The sequence below is a fragment of the Zootermopsis nevadensis genome, unplaced genomic scaffold (genome assembly GCF_977971745.1).
Source record: "Zootermopsis nevadensis isolate Lab colony 2312 unplaced genomic scaffold, Znev_1.0 Znev_ptg000029l, whole genome shotgun sequence".
In the NCBI taxonomy this organism is placed as follows: domain Eukaryota; kingdom Metazoa; phylum Arthropoda; class Insecta; order Blattodea; family Termopsidae; genus Zootermopsis; species Zootermopsis nevadensis.
The window spans coordinates 3154182-3177432 of NW_028259161.1; the positions used below are offsets into that span (position 1 = coordinate 3154182).

The 23251-nt window shown below is 33.0% G+C and overlaps 3 protein-coding genes across 5 annotated transcripts; 2 read left to right on the forward strand and 1 right to left on the reverse strand.

The window, feature by feature from the left end:
- Positions 1-996: 996 nt before the first annotated feature.
- LOC110827343 (solute carrier family 35 member F5) lies at positions 997-13227 on the forward strand. The gene is made up of 10 exons (XM_022058946.2): positions 997-1477; positions 2419-2556; positions 3342-3398; positions 3790-3900; positions 4028-4180; positions 4981-5163; positions 5450-5603; positions 7173-7332; positions 7753-7998; positions 8429-13227. Exons 1-10 carry the CDS (start codon positions 1340-1342, stop codon positions 8496-8498), a joined length of 1410 nt encoding a protein of 469 aa, XP_021914638.1. The 5' UTR covers positions 997-1339; the 3' UTR covers positions 8499-13227.
- A 360-nt stretch (positions 13228-13587) lies between these two features.
- On the reverse strand, positions 13588-15908 carry LOC110827336 (uncharacterized). The gene is made up of 2 exons (XM_022058928.2): positions 15791-15908; positions 13588-14578 (listed from the first exon to the last, which is right to left on the reverse strand). Exons 1-2 carry the CDS (start codon positions 15818-15820, stop codon positions 13991-13993), a joined length of 618 nt encoding a protein of 205 aa, XP_021914620.1. The 5' UTR covers positions 15821-15908; the 3' UTR covers positions 13588-13990.
- Positions 15909-17081: 1173 nt separating this feature from the next.
- On the forward strand, positions 17082-23248 carry AIMP3 (aaRS-interacting multifunctional protein 3). 3 transcript variants are annotated; one of them, XM_022058958.2, is made up of 4 exons: positions 17082-17248; positions 18274-18477; positions 18895-18990; positions 19565-23248. In XM_022058958.2, exons 1-4 carry the CDS (start codon positions 17159-17161, stop codon positions 19694-19696), a joined length of 522 nt encoding a protein of 173 aa, XP_021914650.2. In that variant the 5' UTR covers positions 17082-17158; the 3' UTR covers positions 19697-23248. The 3 variants fall into 3 exon arrangements, with proteins under 3 accessions (XP_021914650.2, XP_021914649.2, XP_021914651.1); XM_022058957.2 differs by having other exon boundaries at positions 17085-17248; positions 18268-18477; XM_022058959.2 differs by lacking the exon at positions 17082-17248 and adding an exon at positions 17268-18127.
- The last annotated feature ends 3 nt before the right edge of the window (positions 23249-23251 follow it).

Genomic DNA, 23251 nt, shown 5'->3' on the forward strand with positions numbered 1-23251 from the left:
GCGATGCGAATAGTTGAAATTGTGTCCACAAAAAATAACATTGGCAAAATTTGTACAGAAGAATAATAGCTTATAACAAACTTATAATTGGAAGCAATGCGAGACTTTCATTCGACTACAATTCGATCCTGTAACGTTCTATGCATGGAATTCACACGCCAATACAGAGATATATTGTATTTCATTGTACGGTAATCCATTAGAATTTCTTGTTTGTCACATAGACAATAAAAAGGGTCGATGCCACTTCGGCCTTAAAGATAGAAATAGAATATTTCTCTGAAATGTTGGCATCTACGTACGATTCTACACAGCGCCACAAACCCGAAGAAACATTATCAAAAGTTCCTTGCTGTCTCAATCGCCCTGATGATGGAGGCAATAAGAACCTCTGAAACGTCGGTAAACTTCCATCAGACTGCACGTTGCGACAATCCACAAGACAAGACTCACAACCGTGTAAATCTCAAATCCTAATTGTCGAAAATATTATTTTATTCACTTACAGATTTATCTGTGCATGTAAAGTTTCAAAACAATCCAGATTTTTTCTCAGACCAAGATTTTGGTCCCCGCCGATCGTCCGATTTTTCCTGAACAATGAAATATGATCGTGTATGCTCCCTTTGGTCTCTACGACCCGATTTACACGTTCCTCCCCAGGACATTCAAGCGTCTGTAAAGGAATGTGTAAAGCAGACCAATTCATAATGTGTTCGTCTAACCTCCTTATAAAGTTCGATGATTAGCAGTACGACCAACATGTTTTAGAACCTATAGGTATAATCTGTACTCCGTGCTTGTAAGTAAATACAACAAAGTTTCGGGGAAATTGTAAGGAATATTATACACAAACACATTAAATGGATTTATGCACACATCGTAAACTTTTTCGCTCATATTAGTAATTAATATGTTTTCAAAAATTCGTTGTTGTTGGCGATACTGTTAAAATAGGTGACTGCACCGTATTCCGGTATCAGGGCGCCACTTTACATTTAATGTCGTCTGCATCAGTCATGTGACGTCAATATATGTTCAGTTTGCAATGATAGTTGGGAAGATAATGGTGCTGACTTAATTGTAATGTAAATCTTAAGGAAAGACTTATATGAGTGATTCTTCAGTTAATTATTTAATGAAGTGTTTATGAATTCACGGCTGTTGATCCGATACGAGATGTCAAATTAAAAGCTGCTGTACAGAATAGGAAGACTGGCTAAATTCAAACGCCCCCAGTATTTTTAAGAAGTTGTTTAAATTTCCTGTAATATATTTAGTCATACAACTGAGATGTTTTCAGCTACATAAATATCATTTCGTTCACCATGAAAGCACGATGACAGTGGTTGTAAAAGTGGTGAATGTAGGATCGTCTGTGGGCGGAATGTTAAACAAGTCACAACGTCTCTTGTTGGGGCTCTTCGTCCTTCTGCTAGTTGATGTTATATGGGTATCTTCCTCAGAGTTGACCAAGGTGATGAGAACGTTACTCTTCCGTTGCATATGTATAGTGTTTGCTACTGTGGTATTGTACGCAAATTATATTACAAATTACACCAAGGACCTTCCCAGATATAGATCTTATGCATACAGCAGCAAATGAAGTAAAAATAAATGTAATTAGTTCTCTTTAAAAAAAGTAAGCTATAATTATGGAATACCGACAAAATTTCACAAAACTTGCTCACACTATATTAGCGTTCCTTTAAGTTATCTGTGGAATCATGTACTGAGGGAACTTTCCCAGGATTACTTAAATATTTGAAAGTTAAGCCTCTGTATGAAAAGTTTTCTTCACTCCAAAATGACTGCCAGTATGGCTTAAAATCCCCATCATCTCTTGTTTCCCAGGTGTTTACCAATGCTATGTTCATAATCTACATTAAATTCTGTTTTGTTTTAAAAAATTCACAATGAAGGCTGCTATCTTTTGGGTTATAGCACAATTTAATCTGGTAAAAGTTTACCAATATTTTGGAGGCATTTACTGCCTCTGTTATCAGGGTGCTACAACCCAGAAGATAGTCATCTGCATATTTGTTGTGAGAACCTGGAATCCAACATTTACAAAGGTGGCAGTACAGTAGGTTGGATGCTGACATCTTGAACACCAGTGTATGTCAGTCCTGTGGATGATTTTATCACATATTTAGTTAACTTCAAAATTAATTTGTATATACTTAAAATTGTTCGATATCTGGCAATTTTCCAGCGTTTTTGTCCAGATATCATATAATTTTAAGAGTAATCCACCATTGTCAAAACCCATCAAAAATTGTATTAATTTGTATATTGCTGGGCACTCCTTCATGATGGCAACATGGTTAATGTGGGTGATAAGTAGCACAAGAAAATATTAGAACATTTGCTTCATTCTGTTTCCTGTTACCTTAATGTAATATAATTTGTTTTCAGTATATATATCACAATGAAGATTTTGAAAAACCTTTCTTCAGCACATATGTGAAGACTTCAATGTTCACTCTGTATCTTCTGGGGCTGTGCTTTTGGCCACCTTGGAGGGACCAGTGTAACAAACCTGCCACATATATGGTATGTTTACAATTTATACCACATCAAATGTACGTATCTTCATTAATTTAGGTAGGCTATACTGTATACATTTATTAGACCAGAACTGTACCTATATGAATGTCATAGTTGGCACATGATATTCTGCAATAAGTAATGTGTGTCATCGTACATAGAATTAGGTTTTGAGTGACTATATCACTGTAATGTCAAGAGGAAGGCCTTTGTATGATATAAAATTGATGACTGATTAATTTATTAACTAGTTTTTCAAGTCTTAAATTTTGAAATGAAGACAGCCGGGAAAATAACATAATAAATGGTTAAAAATTATGATTCCCGTTGGAATACTGAAGGTTATAAAATACGTGTTGTTCAAATGAAGGTAATTATATAGATGAAGCTGAGAATCAGAAAAAATGCTGTTTTTCAGGAGAAGCAAAAACACTTCTATTGTCAAAAGAAACTAGTGGTGAATACTTCCTATGGCTGGTTAAATAGAAATTACCATAAAACAACTATATCTTATTTGACAAAGGTTTCTTTTGGCACTACTGAAAAAGTTGCAGATTTTCAGCCATAATTTTGGGTCAAAATATATAAGTAAAGCACCTTGAGTTTGGTTTCACATTTAAACACTTTGAGACTAAAGTAACTCGGTACATTAATGAGTAAGCTGTTCATATTGGATGAAGTCAAAAAATGTTTGTTAATTGGGCATAAGATTTCAGTTGGAGGTCTCAAAGCAATTGTTAGTGACAATAACAGTTTACACAATGGCTGAGCAAAATATTTTCTTATTACAGTATATTGACCCAAATGTGGAAGATGAAAACTTCTATACAGAGGGAACTACAAGTCTGGTAAGATTTTATCTGAATTTACTTTTGCTTATATTTATATGTTATGTTAATAAACAAATTACCAAGTGCAGTATTGGACAGCTCAAAGGAAGAATACTTCAATCCATCTTACATAAACTGAATACAAGTTTCAAGACAGTTTTTAACTGTATAGTGTGCAAGTATACTCACATGTACATAATACTAATTGTTAATTGCCAGTCATGGTTCAAAAGTTATGACTGTGACAAAACATTTAAAAGTAAGTGGAATGTTAAAACTTAACAGGCAGAAACATCAAACAATGTAAAAGGGATAATTTTTATTCCCTATGGAACTTGTCTAAACATGTTACATTTTATTGTTTAACAATGAGCAGTGAGTTGAGCATGATGAGTAAATTCTTTTGCAGAGTGATCCTACATTTGTTCCAATAAAATTCCCAGATCTGAGTGACAGAAGCTCAGGAACTGAGAGTGATGACTCATCTGTAAAGTCTGTACGTTTCAGCAAACTTGCTGAGGTTAGTTTGATAATTTTGTATTTTAATTTATATCACATGTTTCATAAGTACATTCTTCCTCTTTTATGGGTTCTGCATTATATTGTATATAGGGAATTGGTCTTGTGTATGCAACTTATTTTTGCAGGTTCGCCACATGTCAGAGACTGATGCAACTGAAGCACTTTTGGCACGTCTGTCATATCAAGCCAGTGTACGTGCGGGAGAAGTTGCAAGACGAGCAGCTAGTAAATTCCCTATACAGAAAGTTGCAAAAATTGCTCTTATATTTTGCATTTTGGTGAGTTACATAAGTATGGAAAATTATAGTCATTTATGACAGAGGTAAAGCTAGGACAGGACAAGTGGAACAGCAGTCTGTTCTAGTACAGGGCAAAAGTAAGAAATGTGAAAGTAAAACTGTAAGGCATTTAATAACCATTTGTAACATGTTGACAAGTACCATGAAAATAAAAACAATTCATAAATATGTTTAATTTACAGTTCCTTGTCAACACAATACTACAACCCAGAAGAACAACATTGTACAGTTCTCCCTCTCTTTTGTCTAATATAAATTTGAAGAAAAATTTATGCAGTTTGTTCCTTGCATGAAACTACCAAGTTATGGGCCTCTATACTGTAATTATTTTTACAAACTATTCATGAATATTTTAGAATGCTGTTTCAAAATTCTCCAATCTTTCAGCATGCTTAGTGATATAATTTACATTCAGAAGGCTTCTGAAGTTACTGCAAGGGCCATCTGTATTTATTGGAGAATCTTCATATTTTCTTGTTTCCATCCATTAAGTTGATTTGCTGAGTTTGAAATTGTTACTGTTTCATGTTTAAAGTAACAGATTTTGAGAACATATTAAATTTCACGACCTTTCCATTTGCAATCTTCATTGCCTCATCTTTCCAACATTTCCATAGCAAAAATGTAGATTTTTAAACTGAAAGAGCAAACCAGTTGAACTTAAAACTGGAAACTGCTTCTGATAGATTATTGATTAGCCTGAAATATAATTAGTTGTTTGTAAGAGCAGTGGTAAATATTCTATTTTGTCAAAAACTAAGCTGTTACTTTTTTTTCAGTGGTTTATTGCCAACTATACATATCAGATTGCTCTAGCTGATACTGAAGCAGGCATTGTCACAGTTCTGTCTTCAACATCCAGTTTATTTACGCTTATATTGGCTGCTCTTTTTCCATCGAACCTTGGTGACCGCTTCACTCTGTCTAAATTGGTAGCTGTTTGTATTAGCATCAGTGGACTTGTAAGTAAATTACTACTCTCATATACCTTTCCTGTATTAATAACCAGATATTCCTTTGACAGACCAAGAGATATTGGAATTGCAAGTAATACATCTCATTACTCGACCCCATTTACATTCTTTAAGCAATAATAACATACTGATCCACAATTCCTTAGTGGATAGACAGGAAATTCCTTGATGTGGTAGAGAATATAATTAATGAAGACATGATTCTTTCATAAAGTACTCTGGAACACTTATTTTGACATGTTGTTGCTTCCTGATTATTTCTGTTTGTGTAAAGGTGCTGGTCAGCCTGTCAGACCTCAAAGTTGAATTGAAGGTTCCAACAGGAGCTATTTTGGCTCTAGTTAGCGCTTTCTTCTATGCTGCATACTTGGTCTTCTTACGTAAGAAAGTAGATCATGAAGATAAAATGGACATTCCTATGTTTTTTGGTAGGTGTCTATGATAAACGTGTTGTAATTAGGGGTAATTCTGTGTTCAGTGAATGAAGAACCGGTATAAAAATTAGATTGTCTTGTAGAATTTGAGGTTTTCATGGCAGTGAGTCCGAAGATGACTGTCTTCTGGGTTGTTGCGCTGTACAGTCTGGTAGAAGTATGCCAGATTACCAGACTACACTGCTCAACAACCCAGAAGACAGCCATCATAATTAGATTGTCTTGTATACAGATATGAGGGTAGTGCTTATGAGAGGATTTAGAAGAATAGAGCATATTGGTGAGATAAGGTTTTCACAGTGATGAATATGAAAAAGGGTTTATTCTGGTTGTTATACCATATAGTCTGGTAGATATTTACCAACATTTTGTGGAAACATTAATCAGTATTTGTCAGACTATATATTTCAACATTGAAGAAGACAGTCATTTTAATAAAGCATATTGTTATCATATAATGATAATAATGTGCTGTCATTGATTTCATTGTCCTTTATCTTATTGCTTTATTAATGAATACCTGAAAATTGTGAGTCTACTGGTTTCATATGGGTGTGAAACTTGATCTGTCTGTTCAAGGGAAGAACACACATTAAATAAATGTGAAGGTTTATCTGAATTATTATTGAAAAAGTGTTCCTAGAACCAGCAAGAGCATGGGGAAAATTGTTTAATGAGGAACTTTGTATTTTGTACTCTGTAATGAAATCCAGGAAGTTGAGATGAGCAGGACGTGTTATGTTCACAGTTGAATAAGATATGCATTCAAAATTTTGATTATGAAATCTCATGGAAAAAGACTACTTAGAGGTTGCAATGATGAAGGGAGAATGATATTAAAGCAGATGGTAGAGAAATGGATTTTGAGAATCTAATCTCAATATAATAGCTACTCTCAATCTGTGAATCTCCACAGATAAAGTAGCTCAGTCTACCAGATCCAACAGAATGGATGTCATCTCTTTGATTCCTGAATATAAAGAAAGATCCAGTCTTCAAAATATTGTGACTTGAAGATGATGAAAATGACATTGGATAAAGTCCATAACAAACAAATTAGTAATGTTTCTTGCAGTCTAAATATCATGCTGTTTGCTTCCAGACCCAATTGTAACTATATACTACCTGGTTAACAATCAGTAACTGCATTTTGCCCAAACACTGTATTTATAGCTTTCATATGATTCTTAGAATAAACAGTGGCTATTTCTCAAAACATTAACTGCATTATCTTTGTAATGGTGATAAATTGTGTTTTCTTTGAGATGAGTTCTGAATTTTTAGATATTTTATGGATGAGCTTCAGCTTCAGTGGGTTAATTTACCAGCCAGAAATTTAACCTTTTGTAAACTTTGAACATATACTGAATTCAATAGAATTTTATGATGATATGTTGCACATAAACAGTTTGTAACTCTCCCCTTCTTAATTAATTTTTTAATAAAATTTAAACCTACAGAATTTGTGGTGTGTGATATTGAGTATAACCAGTAAGTTATAATTACATAAATTTGAATATATGGATAAGGATGATGATATTATACTGTGATCTCTATTTTCAGGATTTGTTGGATTGTTTAATCTGCTACTGTTGTGGCCATTGTTCTTCCTTTTCCACTACAGTAATTGGGAATTGTTTGAATGGCCTACACAGCATCAGTGGACATTCCTCTTACTCAATGGCTTGGTTGGAACTGTACTATCAGAAGTACTTTGGCTCTGGTATGTAATACTGACTCTTTATCTGTGTTGTTTGTGTGTTTCTTATGATAAAAATTTGTTTATTATCATGACAGATTGTAGTTCATATTTTTCCAATACCGAGCTAAGTTAATGAAATCCAATATTTATATATACACAAAGGACAACGTGTTTTACAGTTTGTCACTTGTTGAGTACAAACACCTATGTGTGTCTGTATCTTTCATTTTGAATGTTAAGTTCACCTACCAGGAATAAACTGAGTTATTATGCTGTATAAATCTGAAAATGTAACTACTATGTTTCATAAAATATATAGAAATAATACAACAAATCTCTAAATGTTTCCCTCATATGTAGCGTATAAGGAAGGTTTTATTATGCATTCTTTACACAAGTTTGAATGTTCTTAAAAGTTGTTGGTTCTCCATTTTCCAATAGGGGCTGTTTCTTGACATCATCACTGATAGCTACTGTTGCCATAAGCCTCACAATTCCAATGTCAATGTTTGCTGATGTGGTGTTTAAAAGAGTGAATTATCCATCCATGTTCTACATTGGTTCTGTACCAATGTTTCTTGCATTTTTTGCTGTAACATTGCTTGCCCATTATGAGAACTGGGACCCTGTGATGGAAGGTATTCGGAGGTGCTACATCTTTGTGTTTAGAAGAAATCGACCAGTCAGGTAATATATTTCCTTGTATTTCAAAATTGGAAATTCATTCTTTTAAGGGTATTAATTTCATTTATTACACAGGTTACATGTTGCATTACGTAATTAAGCACTTTGTGTGTCACAGGCCTTACCATTGCAAGTTAAGGGTCATTAAACCATATCTTGTTTAAGAAAAGCTTGTATACTCTTGTCTTATTAAGTATCAGAAATTCTTTTGGGTAATTCTTCCAGTTGTGATCTCTTCCACCTGCATGGGCTCTGTCTGCTTTGGCAATTGTGAAGGAATATATTTCTGAGTTGTCGGGCTCTGTAAGGTGATGTGAAAAGTATTGAAGTCAAAAAATATATTATTGAAGAACTGAAATACAGTGAATTTTTGTAAGTGTAGAAATCAAGGGACACAAAATTGTCATTGCATTACTGTTTTTCTTTCTTTCAGAATCTCTGATTGTGAAGATGAGCAAACCGAATCATTGATTGGAATCAACTCTGGAGACCACGAAGCATAATTAGTTGTGTTTCATGTTCATGTTACATAAAGAAGCAGATCTGTGAACTCATTTGGTTTCTCATAATGATATCAAGAGACAGGAAATTGTCAGGTGTTGTAACAATTTATAGTGAATATTTGACTGATATTTGCCCTGATATATGTAATGAATGTTATAATGGAATTTCATATTTAGAAGTTTGCAAGATAAGAAGAAAATCACTCAGCAGTTTGGATAATTTGATGCAGTGGAGGTATTTTCAAGTATTTGAATAAATGAACTTAATAGACAAATAGGCATGCAGTTACATACTGATTTTTATTGCTGTTTGCCAGGGTTTTCAATATAAACTAGATTATACTGTAGTTCAGAGAATAATGATTCACTCATGTGTGTATCTGTTGCACATCATCTGTTTTATTACCTTTAACCAGTTGCTTTAAAGCAGGGATGCCCAATTTTGAGCCTGGGTTTGTTATTTGTGGTTAGCACACAGCTTAGATATAATCACATATATATTGACCTGGCATGTTGATTTATTGGTAAGAAACCTGATCTGTATTTAGAGGTAGTAGTTAAAAGGCTCACCTATAAGCTGCCCCAGATTTTTCATGGTTTTAGTCATACATTGAAATTAACCATGACTGCTTTCTCTACCACACTTTCCTGTTCACTGTACATAATGATCCTACTGGGCATATTTGTCCCAACACATTTATTAGAAAACAATATTTCTATATATTCAGATGTCTTTCATAATGTCATCATGGAATAGCTTGATATTTTGCATAGATTCAATTTTTTTTTTTTTGGGGGGGGGGGGGCAGTGACAGTACTGTGAGAGTGAGTTATGTTATAGCTCATTCTGTCCTGTTTCTTCTATAGTCTTGTAGAGTCTGCTGTTACTGACATTTTTAATTGTCGTTATTAATTTTATTTGATTTGCTATCAAAATGGTATGACATTCTCTTGCCCAAAGAACATACTTCAGTGTATATTAGTCATAATTATATGAGAAATAGAAAGTTATACTGTCATTGATATTATTTATCTGGCTCACACTGAGAATTAACATTAAGTTGGACATCCCTGCACAAGATAGATGCTCCGTATAAGCTTTATGTAATTTAATTTTTAGCAACATAGGTGGATCTCATTTGACAAGACTGCTGTGTTAGTCAGTGTAGCAGGGGCGAAGTTTCACTGGCCAATAATGATACACATGTGAAGTTGAATCACTTGTTTCTTGCAATACTAAAATAACTTATGTTCCTGTCTGTGTCAAATTCTCATAAAGATTCTGATGGATAATATAAGCACACAAACCATCCAAACAATTCAAGAATTTTAAAAGTAGTAGTATTGTGGAAGAAGGGGTATTGGTAATATACATTTAGTGCACAAAAAGTATAAAAGCTATGTATTTTTTATATGTATACTTGTAAGTATGAAAATCTTGGAAAAAATGAATGCGCAAGAGCACACTTTCTTTTGGTATATATGTATACTGTATGGAATTTTACAACAGCATTTTAATAATTCTGAATGGAAGTGAGAATATGCATTTATTTTAATATTCAGCATTTTAGAAAGAATTTTGTGTTTAATAATCAGATGCTTGCATTTTCTGTCTCTAAATTCTTGTTAAAGGCAACACATTCTTGTTGCTAAAATAATCAGAATGTTCTGCGAAGATATTCAGATAATGAGTATTTCTATTGAGTTTAGTTTGTTTCCTGATAGTGTAAAGTATTGTGTTCATTTTCATGGGCACTGAAACTGAAAAATTAAGTGTATCAAAGAAATGAGTGGTGCTGATTGGCAGAATAAACATACATAAATTCATACTGCATATGCAGTTTATTGTACAGGTCTAGATGAAATGCACTTTTTCTGCAGCAGCACAAAACATATATTATTGTTTTGTGGACACTACCGTGGAATTACAAATATTTTAACATCTATGCTAAATAGGAAGTTTCTGATTTGTGGAAATTCACTTATTTTTCAATGTGTGATTTTTTTAAAATATATATCAATAGAAGAGTCTTAATTGGAACTTGTGATTTCTTGGATAAAATGTATGTATTAGGACTGCCAAAAAATGTTTACATTTTCAAAGTAACCTTAATTTTTATGAAACTTAAGCTTCTTTGAATGTGCTTGATCACCTTCAATCTATTGCTATTATTGTTATTAGAACTATAATTCTTGTGCAGACTTTTCATAAAAGCACACAACTATAGATTTTTGGATTCCCACATTTTTTACTTAAACTTAACAATGGGCTTCTGTTTTAAGACTTTTCCATTATTTTTATATAGTAAGAATGATGTATTTAGCATTTTGACCACTAGATAATGCAGAAGTTAAATACTGAGTTCATTTTAAATAATGATGACTACTTGAATCAAACAAATTTACAAATATGCATAATAGAAATTGTTGTATCTCACTAGACTTTAAATATTTTTGTTCTGGGATTCAGTCACTTGTTCTTGCCTTCAGATTAAGTGGCAATCCCAGATTAGTGATTTGGTATGAAAATACAAAAAAAGAGAAAGACAAAATGATATAAGGACAGAGAAAGATACAATGGAACATACTTTGTCCTCAAGTCTTATTATTTAAAAGAGTGATTTCATCTAGTAACTAGGTACTCATAAACACAAACTGCAAAAAGAAATTAGGGAAACTAAAGACATTTTACTTGATTATGTGAAGTTATAAAGTGCTTAATATTTTGTTCTGTATTTACTGGAACCCAGAGTTTTCTTTGATATGTGGTGTTTGTTCTGTTCATAAGGTAGCAATAGTAATTTTCTTGAAACTCCTAGTTTAGCCTGTTTTATTATATTCTGCTTTATCTAAATTATAACATGTGGCAGTGGTTTTTGTAAAACTATAGATATTGATATAAATTCAGCCATAGGTACATAAGGTTTCAAACAGGTGTTTGGAAAGAACATTAATTATAGCTGGATGCAGTAGGAGATAGGAGCTGGCATATCTTAGTCAGTATAGTGACTGGCTATGGACTGGACAACAGTGGTTCGATCCCTGATGGGGGCAGAAGATTTACCCCCTAGCCTCTGCGTCCAGACTGGTTTTGGTGCCCACCCAGCCTCCTATCCAATGGGTATGAGGGTCCTTTCCCAGGGGTAAAGCATGGCCACTCACCCCCATCTAATACTGAGGTCAAGAATGAGCAGGAGCTATGCCACCTCTCCCCACCAGGCACCTACATGGCATATAGTGGGACAGCTTTACTTTTTACTTTTTGCAGTAGGAGACACATTAATACTGTTATCGCCACAAAGTCTGATACAGTCTACATGATTGTAAATTATTCTCTCGGTTCTAGTCGAATTAGAGATATTTAAATATAAAGAAAATAATGTTGTTAAAAAAATTACCTATATAAATATGTTACTGTTATGTATTGTAATAATTAGAAAATAAGTATCTTCTGTAGTTATATTGAATATCATGATTCATTTATTTAATTGATCTTCTTCCTGCTAGATATCATCTCTATTGTAGTAGTGTTTTTGTAACAGGTCCTGTCCCAATGTATTTTGTCAAATGTTCCGTATAACATTAGAATATGGTAAATTTTCTACAAATATTTAAATTGTTTGAATGATTTATTACCAATTTATTTTAAATTGGTTGGAGTGGTACACACTCCATTTTACTCTTTGAACCTCTGCCCTTTCACATATTTATTTAGGAGTAGATTACATATTTGCTTGACTGTAAAGTGCACTTTCTTCCCTCCAAACACCTTCCATGGAAATGTCAACATTTTTAGGTCAGTGATGACGTTTTTGTGCTAGCTTCTGTTAAAGTAACAGTTTAATTTGTATGAATATAATGTACAGTGTGGTTTTGAAAGTATTTATAGGAAGTAAATATGCACTGTATTTGGGAAAGTTTACAGACATGTCATTTAATCTCTATTGACAGAACATGCAGATATGTTTTGTGATTCAAAATATTTGAAGTAAACGAAAAAGTAATTTGTTGTTAAATTTTTACTGCCCTCATCCTCCTTTCACTTTTGTAATGGACAGATATGGACAGTAAGTATGTACCAATGCTATGGGGATGTATAGACACCATTCTATGTGCATTGTGGCTCATACACCATTTATCAGACAGTATTGGAGGTATAAAATAGTGTCTATTGATAGTCACTGAAAATGTGTATACATCTGATTCTCTAAGTTTTTGAAATGTAATGTTTCATTGTGAACCATTGTTTGTTGTCTTGCAGGTTTGATTTGGCCTTCTAGCTGTAGTTTTCCCTTCACTACCGTGTTCAGTATGGAGCAGTTATAGGATTTATACCATATATTTTGGTTTTGCTTTGTCAAAATACCTTTCCTGAGTTACTGCCACATCTCTTAAAGCCTTCCAAGTTACTAAGTGAAAAATTTTAATCTCCAGTATATGTTATAAGTGCAGATTCTATTATTGTGCATATTTATAATTTTAAAGCTTTTCAATATGCTCTGTTGTAAACATGTAAATATGAAATAATTGTATTTTTTGTAAAACAACCATTGATTAATATATGCTTAAAAATGTTTATGCTTCCAGAGCCATTATACTTCATAGATCATCCCTATACAATTGTCATTCTATACATTCCATTTATATTGTATCAGTATATATGTTTAAACTCGTGTAATTTTACATATATACTGCCCTGTGATATAGAATTATATATAATTTCACTTTTTATTGTGTTTCATTTTATTAGCCAATATCAGCTGTAAGAATTACTCAGTCCCTCTGTCTCATCATTTCTGCTAACTAATGTTATGTGACTGAACTCCCTTGTAAAAGTTAATAAATATTAAACTTAAAAATGTCCCAGTTATAGAACCTGAAGTTTTATCATCATGCAAATATATAATTTGACCTTATCCTGTATCTGTTGTTCAGTTCACATTCTCAGATGTTTATTATTGTATCATTTGTGCTTTCATCTTCCACTTGACTGCCTTTAAAGAGGTTTTCTAACCAAAATATTATATTATCTTGTATGAACTGCTGTGGCCATGTGATGTGTTCGTGTTATCATCATTGAAAAAATATGCAGCAGTCACAATATATTGTATTAATCCAGCATTAAACAAATATATAAACATTTCCATCTCATTGTTATTTTACAATTAGGGCAATTGTGTATTTATTATTTCCATTATAGCATTAATAATTATATTAAACACAGAAATTCCTAAAGCATTTGAAATTAATTGTCATGATCTCAGACATCTCAAATAAAATAATTATTATAATATATTCATTTATTTGATGTTAGAAATTATACATAAAAATAAAATTATAGCATCATGTCTCTCCTAAATTTTAATAGCATAAGTGCAAAAGGCATGTTTCAAATGACGCACATAGCAGACATCACACAAACTGACAGAAGAAAATGAGTAGGAGGAGGTGCATCATTTCAAAATATATAGATACCACAAGCATTTCTTATCTCACCAATAAGGTCTGCCATAACCCCAACCAGGTCTACCATACCCCCATCGAGGTCTACGATATCCCCATCCAGGTCTATGATATCCCCATCCAGGTCTAAAATACCCCCATCCAGGTCTAAGATACCCCCAACCCGTCACTGGCCAGCCATATCTCCATACTGTATATACTTGGATCTGACTTGCTGTTTGTAGGTCATCTTGTTCTGAAGACTTCATATTTTCTGCTTCAGTTCTGGTTGCTTCCTTATATGAGGATTGAAGTTGCGGACTGTTGGTTGTTGAAAATTTTAATAACAGGTTATTAGCTGCTGTGGACCGGTGTGTTGGGTCATCAGTTGTTGAGGATTTTAGTGATGTAATATCAAAAGCTGATGATTGTAGTAACAGATTTTTTGTTGCTGATTGATGTGTCAGGTTATCAGTCGTTGAATACTGTAGTGACAGATTACTGGTTCTTGAAGTTTGTTGAAGCAAGTTTTTGGTTGTTGATGGCTGTTGTGTTGGGTTGATATCAATAGCAATCCCATTGTCATTTATGGTTTGATTGTTACTTCCAGCCACCACCACTAGTAAAATATACAGCACCTACAAACATTTTAATAGTTTTATAACCAAGTCATCACTGGTTTTAAAAGAAGAAATTATAAAGAAAAGAATTTGATATGGAAAATATATATGGGATTCCTGACCATTCCGTATTAGTGGCAGTGTAACATGGTTAAGTATGGAAAGAAGCTTGTCTTATGGGCATCCAGTTGTGGATCTTTCATTTAATACACAGAACCATATGAATTCCAGCCTCTCAATTTCTTTGTTCCATATAAATAGACTGCTCTCATCTTTCACATTCAGAATATCTCTCAGACTGACAGAAATTGGTGACATGATTGAGAGCTTCTTTGCATTTTCTGTGTTCTTTCAGACAACTAAAATAAGCCTCAGCTGCTTCTTCTGATGACTTTTCCAGATCCCTACTTACTATTATTCTACAATTTATCATTTTATGCTATGTAACCTAAACAGCTGATGCAACATCATTAAATATAACAACAAGAAAGTGGTTTAGCCTGTAGTCTGTCAGTTTTCTGATTGATTTGTCATAGTACTAGTGTAAACAGAAATACATTAAATGAAATATAAACAATGTCTCAATAATCTTATAACCCTTCATGTCATGTGAATAAATGGCTGGTGTGTGTACTGACAACTGTTATCTCAAGTTTTAAAAGTTTTATAGGCACATTACAAATAGAATCTGAAATGTAAAATATACAAAGTTGTAATATTTCGTTAATGTTGGTCTTCTGGGTAATAATGTCATGTGAGGGTAGTTGCTACAAGTCTACATGACATTACTACCTAGAAGACCACCCTACAATTCCACACAGTATAACTTCCCAGAAGACTAATATTGACTGACACCTTCATACCATAAGAACCTTGAATCTCCTATAATATGTTCTGTTGTTTTACACATTGATAACAGTAGAACATGAGAACACATGATCAGCAGGTACTTCATCTTGTGTTTGTGTGCACATGTGTATGCATCAGTACATCCATATTAAAAAGTGATGTGGTTCCAATTTAAAATCATAAAATTTTCATATCATGCTTTAATTATAAGAAGTTTGTTAATTGAAGATGTAAGTATGAAAGATTGCATTTTCCTGTGACTCATGTATAAGTCATTGGAAATTGCTATCTTTCATAGAAACAAATGTTTGAAAATATTTTAGGAGTTACTTATGAGATAATACAAAATATTCATTATTTTCATTCTATGAATTAACTTACCAAGATCATTTCAAAGTTGAAGCATAACATTTCTGGTAGCACATATTTTAACTATGCAAGTTTACATCTGCTGAACAGTATCTGTGTTTGTGTGTATATATATACAGTGCAAGGAATATGTCCTTGAGTGGGTTTAATTTTGCTAAGTAGATGTTTAATTAAAGACAGGGAGCATAATATTGACATGTTAGAGCCTTAAGCTATGTCAATCTTGAGATGATCAATAAGAAGCAAAAAATAATATTTAACTTGCATTATAATCACTGACAGAACTAAGAAAATCTAATAATGACACTAAGTAACTAATAATAGTGCTTCTAAGTTAAACAACTTTATTGCTGTCAGTTTTGAGGTGGATTTCTTTATTAATCTAGCATAAACTGCTAGAGTAATTACAAGAGCTTTTAAGGGTTTGTAAAGGACACAAATATATCTGGCACTGGTGGTAATTGAATTCTGTGGTGAAAATACCAAGTGATTGCTATGCTAGAGCAAAAACTGCTTTGGTTTGAATATCCCATGTATGACCTATATTTTAACCACTAATCCAAGCTGCACCCTTTACCAGTAATTATTTGTTTACTTCTTACATTTTATTTGGTAAAGCAAAAAGAAGAAAATATTATATGCTTGCCATATCTGTCTGTTTATCCATTGTCATCTGACTAACTTACGGATTCATAAAATGTAATAAAGATGTATGAATGTAAGTACGTATGTATCACATACTTTAGTTCTTTGTATTTTTCATTGCAGATCCTGGCATTTAATGTTACAACATGAATTTTGATGCTGTAAAAATGGCACTGCACTTAACTTTAATTGAATTTATCACATTAAATATAGACCTATTTAAAGTCATAAAGTAGAATGTATAGTCTACATAAATATGATTTGAAATTGTTATGGTGAACCTACATTCTTTATAAAATATTATTGAGTTGATCAAATGAAGGAACATGATTTGAATGGGAAATGTAACTTGCAGGGGATACACGATAATATTAAAATAGATCTTTATTTATTTATTGTTTATTTCGGATTTGGATTGGATTCATCTGGTTTAGGGTAGGGAACATGGTAATGTATCTTCGGGTTCCATAATAGGCTGGGAATTTCAAGACTTGATGAGCATGATGTTATCTTCTCAAGAACTCACCTCCGTCGGATTTGTATTGAAAAAGGGGGTGGGGACAGCAAGCAATCCCGACATCTAGCAGCAGCGGAGTAGAGTTACTTTAACAAAATACATGCTAATCATAACAGATGGTGCTTCGCCCATCGGACTCATCCAAGACGCAGCTGAGCATGCATATTTGTTTCTGAGATGATGGCAATATTAACTGTGGGTTGATGTAAGCAAAAAAGATGGTGGCGTGTGACATCGAATGTATTAAACAAATTGTAAATTTCTTAGAAATTAAATGCGGGAAATTGTCCATTAAAGAAAGTGAAAGGGTAAATATATTTTAAGGCTGTTCGTTATTACGTTTGTTGTTTTAATGGGTTTTATGTGTATTAATAAGAACATTTTAAAAACATTTCTAGATTAGTGTAATTGTAGTTTTCAATATTTAAAGCCACGTGTTCATTTACGAGATGAAATAAACCGATGAGAGTCCGAATTGGTAAAATACGTTATTTGTCTACTTATTCATGACATGTACTCTTTATGAATAAATCTTTTACTTTATTTTTCTAATACTTTTCATCAATAAAACGTTTGTTCTCAATTGAAACCAGCTTTTTCCAGGAAGATAATCTATTTAAACTGAATTAAACACTGCAAAATATTTCGATTGGTTTACTTCTTAAGTCAGGATGATGATATTGTGCCGTGTTATGTTTTTTCCATCATGTTGCACATTTTTCAATCGTATTGTTTAACTGTTGGAAGTATTAAGACCAAGATTGACACTTCTTAGGTTATATAATATATACTGCTTGTTTCAGTCACAGCACGTTTGTAATTTTTGTGACATTTATACTTCTTTATTGAGTTTTAAATTGTTTTTTTAAGGTTGTTATACTGTTAAGAGTCCAGTACAAAATTAAGCTATTATTAACATTTTTAATGTTGTTTCTTATCCATTTCTTATTATCTTTTCATAATTAGGAATTGCGGGTGTAGTACTAGTGTTACTGTGTATGCTTGTGCAGTTTGGAACAATGCACAGTGGAAAGATAGCAACTGAAATTTTTTTAGTAGTTACAGATGGAACATCATAGCCAGAGAAGTGAACTTTGGGATGATAGGAAATTGTAAAAATGTTTACCTATTTTGTATGGCAAAAGATCCAAACATTGGAACAGTGTAAACTATTATACATTTTTAATGTAAGTAAAACAGTTCTAGAAACACATCCTGTGGCTTTGTTTATAACCTGGTTGTTGGTTACAGTGTTCTGTATTTTAATTTCAGTCAGGATTTTTAAATCTTGAAAAACATATGTGGCTTAACCAAAAGAGTTTTCTAGATACAGGTTCCTGTTGTGACAGGACTTGATGGCAACAGTGAAGCAATTTCTGGTTTTGGGACAATTGTAATATCTTTGGCAAAACAGTGCAAGAAATCTCAGTTTGGAAAGACACAGGAAGATGAAGCCCTTGTGAGGCAGTGGATTGAATATGCTGTCTGTTATGGAAACTATGTGGATTTGACACAAACAGCTCGACAGGTCCTTAAGGTATTGCATGGTATTTCTTTATAGAGCATGACTGGAAGAAATGACTGATGCCATGTCCTTATGGCATCTAGCACCTTGACTGTTGCCATCAGTATTTAATTTTATAGAACAATAATGAACCATTAGAAACCATATTAAATTTTATGTGCAGGCAAAAGCATGCCTATGGATTTTGTGTGAAATGACTTTCATGTAGTAAGAATGCATACTTTTGTGCATTAAGAATTAAAAACATGTTAATAGTGTGTAACTTTGAGGTTATGAGAAAATTAACATTTGAAATTTGTACTTCTTGAAAGTATGCACTAAATTGGATAATTATGAATATGTAGTTCATGCTGGTTAAACTGAATAGATCATAGCATTTGTAGGAAAGTATCAGACATAGAAAATTGTATATTGTTATGCTTATTTCAGGAGCTGAATGCAGTGCTTTCAACACGATCATATTTTGTAGGCAGTTCTCAGACATTAGCTGATATTGTGCTTTATTATGTTTTGCATGGTGTTATGGTAAGTAATTACTGTCAATCACTGTGGGTTGGAGTAATTTACATTAATAGATATTATGGAGAAAATTTACAACCAGTGATATATTAGTAAGCAGAGACATATATGAAGTGTACATATCCTTTACCTTCACAGAATTTACACATAACAAAGGTTTGTTATATAATAATTCTTAATGATCAGGAAAACTGTGACAACATAGAGTCTGTAACAGTATGTACAGTGTAAATGAAAACATATTTTTCTCTTTTAATTTCAACATACTGAGTGGCATTTTTATATACTGACTTGTACACTACATTATGTTTTTTGAACCGAAGGAACTATAAAACAGCAGCAAAACATGCACATGCCTTAAGCCATATGTGGTACTTTTACAGTCTAAATATAATAATTTCACATGTGATAGTATTCAAGGAAGTCTTCCCCTTCCTTCTACATGTCATTCAAGCTTTGATTTGTGTTGTGGCCACTGTACAACTGTTTACAGGTTTCTGACTATACATTTCTAAAAGTGGTGATATTTTATTTTTAGATCAGTACCTAGGTTTCATTGTGTTAAATACTCTGTTGGTAGGTTGATTTGACTTACCAGGAAAAGGAGCAATATCTACATCTCTCAAGATGGTTTAACAACATTCAGCAAGATCCCAAGTTAAGGCAGAAGAACAAGCTCATACATTTTAGCCGAACACCGCTGTATACTTAATTTTGACTCTTTTTGTGCAAGTAATAAGCATCCATTTACAATTCAGCTGAAATATTATAGTGTCTCTCCTTATGGTGGAGAATGTTACAAAAGCTTAATCTCATTATAGGTTTAGAAGCCAGAAAGAATGAATGAAAATGTTTTTGTGTCCATTCAGTGAGCATTTGATGTACATCAATTGTTCGTGTTCTCTATTGCTTACCAATACCATTTCTCAGCAAGGATCAGCAACATATCTAGGATTTAATTCTACAGAGCAGTTGGGTTAGAAGTCAGTCAATAAACATTATAATTTAAGCAAATCATCATGAGGATTATTGTTTGCATGGATGTTGGTCTGTTTATCGTCTGTAATATTTATTTATTTTCTTCTAAAATTTTGTCATAAAAAATACATTTTTTGTGTTTGCCCCAGATATTTTAAGGGTGTGGGGAATGGTCCTTAGTGGAGCATGGTGAGGTTGTGCCACAGTAGGTGCATCTTCATCTTGAAGAGAAATAGACTGCTGCTGTAAATGGAATTGTGTCTCTTTAAAATAAGTATTATGTTTGTGTGAAATGTTTTTGTCTTGTATTTAAGCCCTATTCCACTAGATATTATTTCTATAATTGGAACATTAACATGATTGAGAAATACCAAGATGACATGTTATGTTAGTGTAGTGTGTGTCTGTAATGAAATTCACCATTTTCACTCCTTATGAATTGGCCCACTTTTAATTGTTCAAGCTCTCTGTTTGTGGATAAGACTTGATATTTTTCTCAAACATAACCTTATATTTTTGTTTGAAGGCACTGAAAATAAATAAATGGTCTTAAATATTTTTAAGCTTGTAGACACCATATAAATATAAATTAAAAATGCTTGGTTAAAATAATATTTTGATTTATATATAGAATGGTATAAATTGACAGTGCTTTTTATAGACTATAGTAATCAGGCACACTTTAATTCTTTTGTACTAAATTCTTTACATGCATCTATTCTCTCCAGTTAAGAAGAAGAAGATAAAAGACATTTTTGGCTTGTATAAACATTGAAAATGTTAAGTTCCCCTTTTTCCTCAAATGTATTCTGCTGTAAACAGTAAATTCTGGAAAGAACTTATAAACCAACTTTTCTTTAAAGGGTTGCATAGTTTTACACAGGCTGGCCAGAGTTATAAATAATCCCCCCCCCCAAATCTTCTCTCATATACATTCCTATGATGTGATTATTATCAGAGGTAACCTCAAGTATTCATATTCTTCCTATGAATTGAAGGAATTTTACAAGGACTTGTAACTGGGTTCATCAGGGAAGGACTGTGCATATAAAAATAATTGGTTCCAACACTTCTGTTACATGCAAAATTGTATGTTCCAAAAACAAACCATGGATTACCATTAATAGGAAAGAGATGGCTTGGATGAATAACTTGTCAGTTCCAAATCAATTTTAAATTAATAAAATAAATAAATATGCATACAGTTTTTGTTTGCATAATATGCATATGTCAAGAAATTGTAGCATTTTTAAAAATATTATACAATATGTATATGGTATGAAATATGATTTAGGCCTCAGGCTTGCTTTATGATAGCTGAGGTTCTCACTGCATTGGAAAAGTTGATTGTGGCATGCAAGACTATATAGCATCACATAGGAGAAGGCCACAATCAACAGAAATATTTATGCATGTACCACCAATGATTCTGTCTCTAACCAATCAATTACTTTACTGACTGACCTCTTCCAGCTTTCCCATTTTGTGTAACATGTTGGAAAATAGTAAGATAATACCCTAGAAATATTTAACTCTTATTGCATCTAAAATTGACTGCAAGAAATGTGTACTTGGACTTACTACTTGAAATTGGCATACATTAATACAGTTTAAAATTCAGGTCTGAGGAGATGGGTATGGTGATTGTCCTAGTATGTTACGAGTCTGTGAGAGACTGACCTTGGCTACAGCTTACCAGACTCCTGACTTAATGACATCAGTGTTCCAGATATTTTATATTGGTTATATCATGTTATTGAATGCTGTGACATCTTGGTTTTTCAAGATTTTCTCATGGTTTGTGTCATGTAAATTGAAATTTGTATCATTGAACTTTGTGTTTGGGTATTTTCTGTGGTCATTAATTGTTTTCTTGAGGTCAAGCATTGGCAGATATAAATGAATTCTTATTTTTAAGAATCTGTGGGTGTGTGGTTTCCCCCTTAACGAGTCTAACAAAAATGCTATTACAGTGTGTATTATAATTTTTTAATGTAGTACTCCAGTGGTTGATGTATTAATGTCATTGTTTAAACCTGTTTCATGTGTGTGCACTGGTTTTTGCGAGTGTTTTAATTGACATATTTCTCACCAGTCTTTGATCCTCCCATTATATCCGGGTAGGCACGTCCATTGATTATCAAGCCACCTGTTGTGAAACAAATAACCAAGATGGTGGCCTTGAAGCTGGCCTGCTGCTCATTTTTTTCTTCAGCCTTGGTGTACAAGATGATGTATGGCAGTGCCAGGTGATAATATATGATAATTGCATACTTATTGACAGCAGTCCTGTCTGATTTTTGTGCCTGCTCTTCCTCCTTCTCAGAGACTGACTGACTTTACGGATGAATGGCTTTTCTTTGTGAACTTCATAATACAGAGTCCCATGTAGCTTGGAATCCACCTGCTTGCATGCAGTGGCTGTGTTTTATATTGTGATTGACTCATTTTCTTGTGGTTCACCTGCTGCTTTGGTGGCTCGCTCTCATGGTAGGTTCCATGTTAAGAGGGACACACTTTACTTTGTGAATGGCACAATAGTCAGTTATAGTGGAAAGAACAAACATGGAAGACACATTCTATACCTTTGAATTTTAAGCAGTAAATAACCACTGCAGTTAAAACCCATTAAATGACCTGTGATACTCATCACAAACTCTCATTTGATTTAGGAGCTTTTGATAGTCTTCAAACTGGAGAGCTGACTCTTGTAGCTTTTAGGATGTTCCATATGCCAGTATTGCTTTTTGTTTTTTGTTGGTTTCAATTTATGGAGACAATTAAAGTCTCAACTGCTTCTCCCAAAGGCTTTGACTTTGCAGACCAGATTGTCATAGAGAACAATGCTATGAACCATTTTAAAGTTAAGTTTATAAGTTTTTAATGCTTTGAAACCAAACTTCATCTAAATAACATTTAAGAATTTAGTCCACAGCTCAAAGAAAATAGTTCATCATTACAAATATAAACTTGTTGGAGCTGTTTGAGGAAATATTTGCTATTTACCAGTGCAAATCATGTGAAATATGAATGTACAGAGTGCAAAGTTATTGATTGTTAAAGCAGTTGGTACATATAGTTACCACTGGGCTTTAAAGTGTTAATACAGAGGTCTACGGTCTTTGGGTATTGATTATTTTTTTAAATCACTTCAGTTGAAGGAAAATTATTTTGTATTACAAATATAATTTTAAGAATAAAATATGTTCAAAATGATGTAAAACTTGCAGTAAATGAAGAAAATATTCTTGGCATGGTGTGTCTAAATAAATATAAATAAACAATTGCT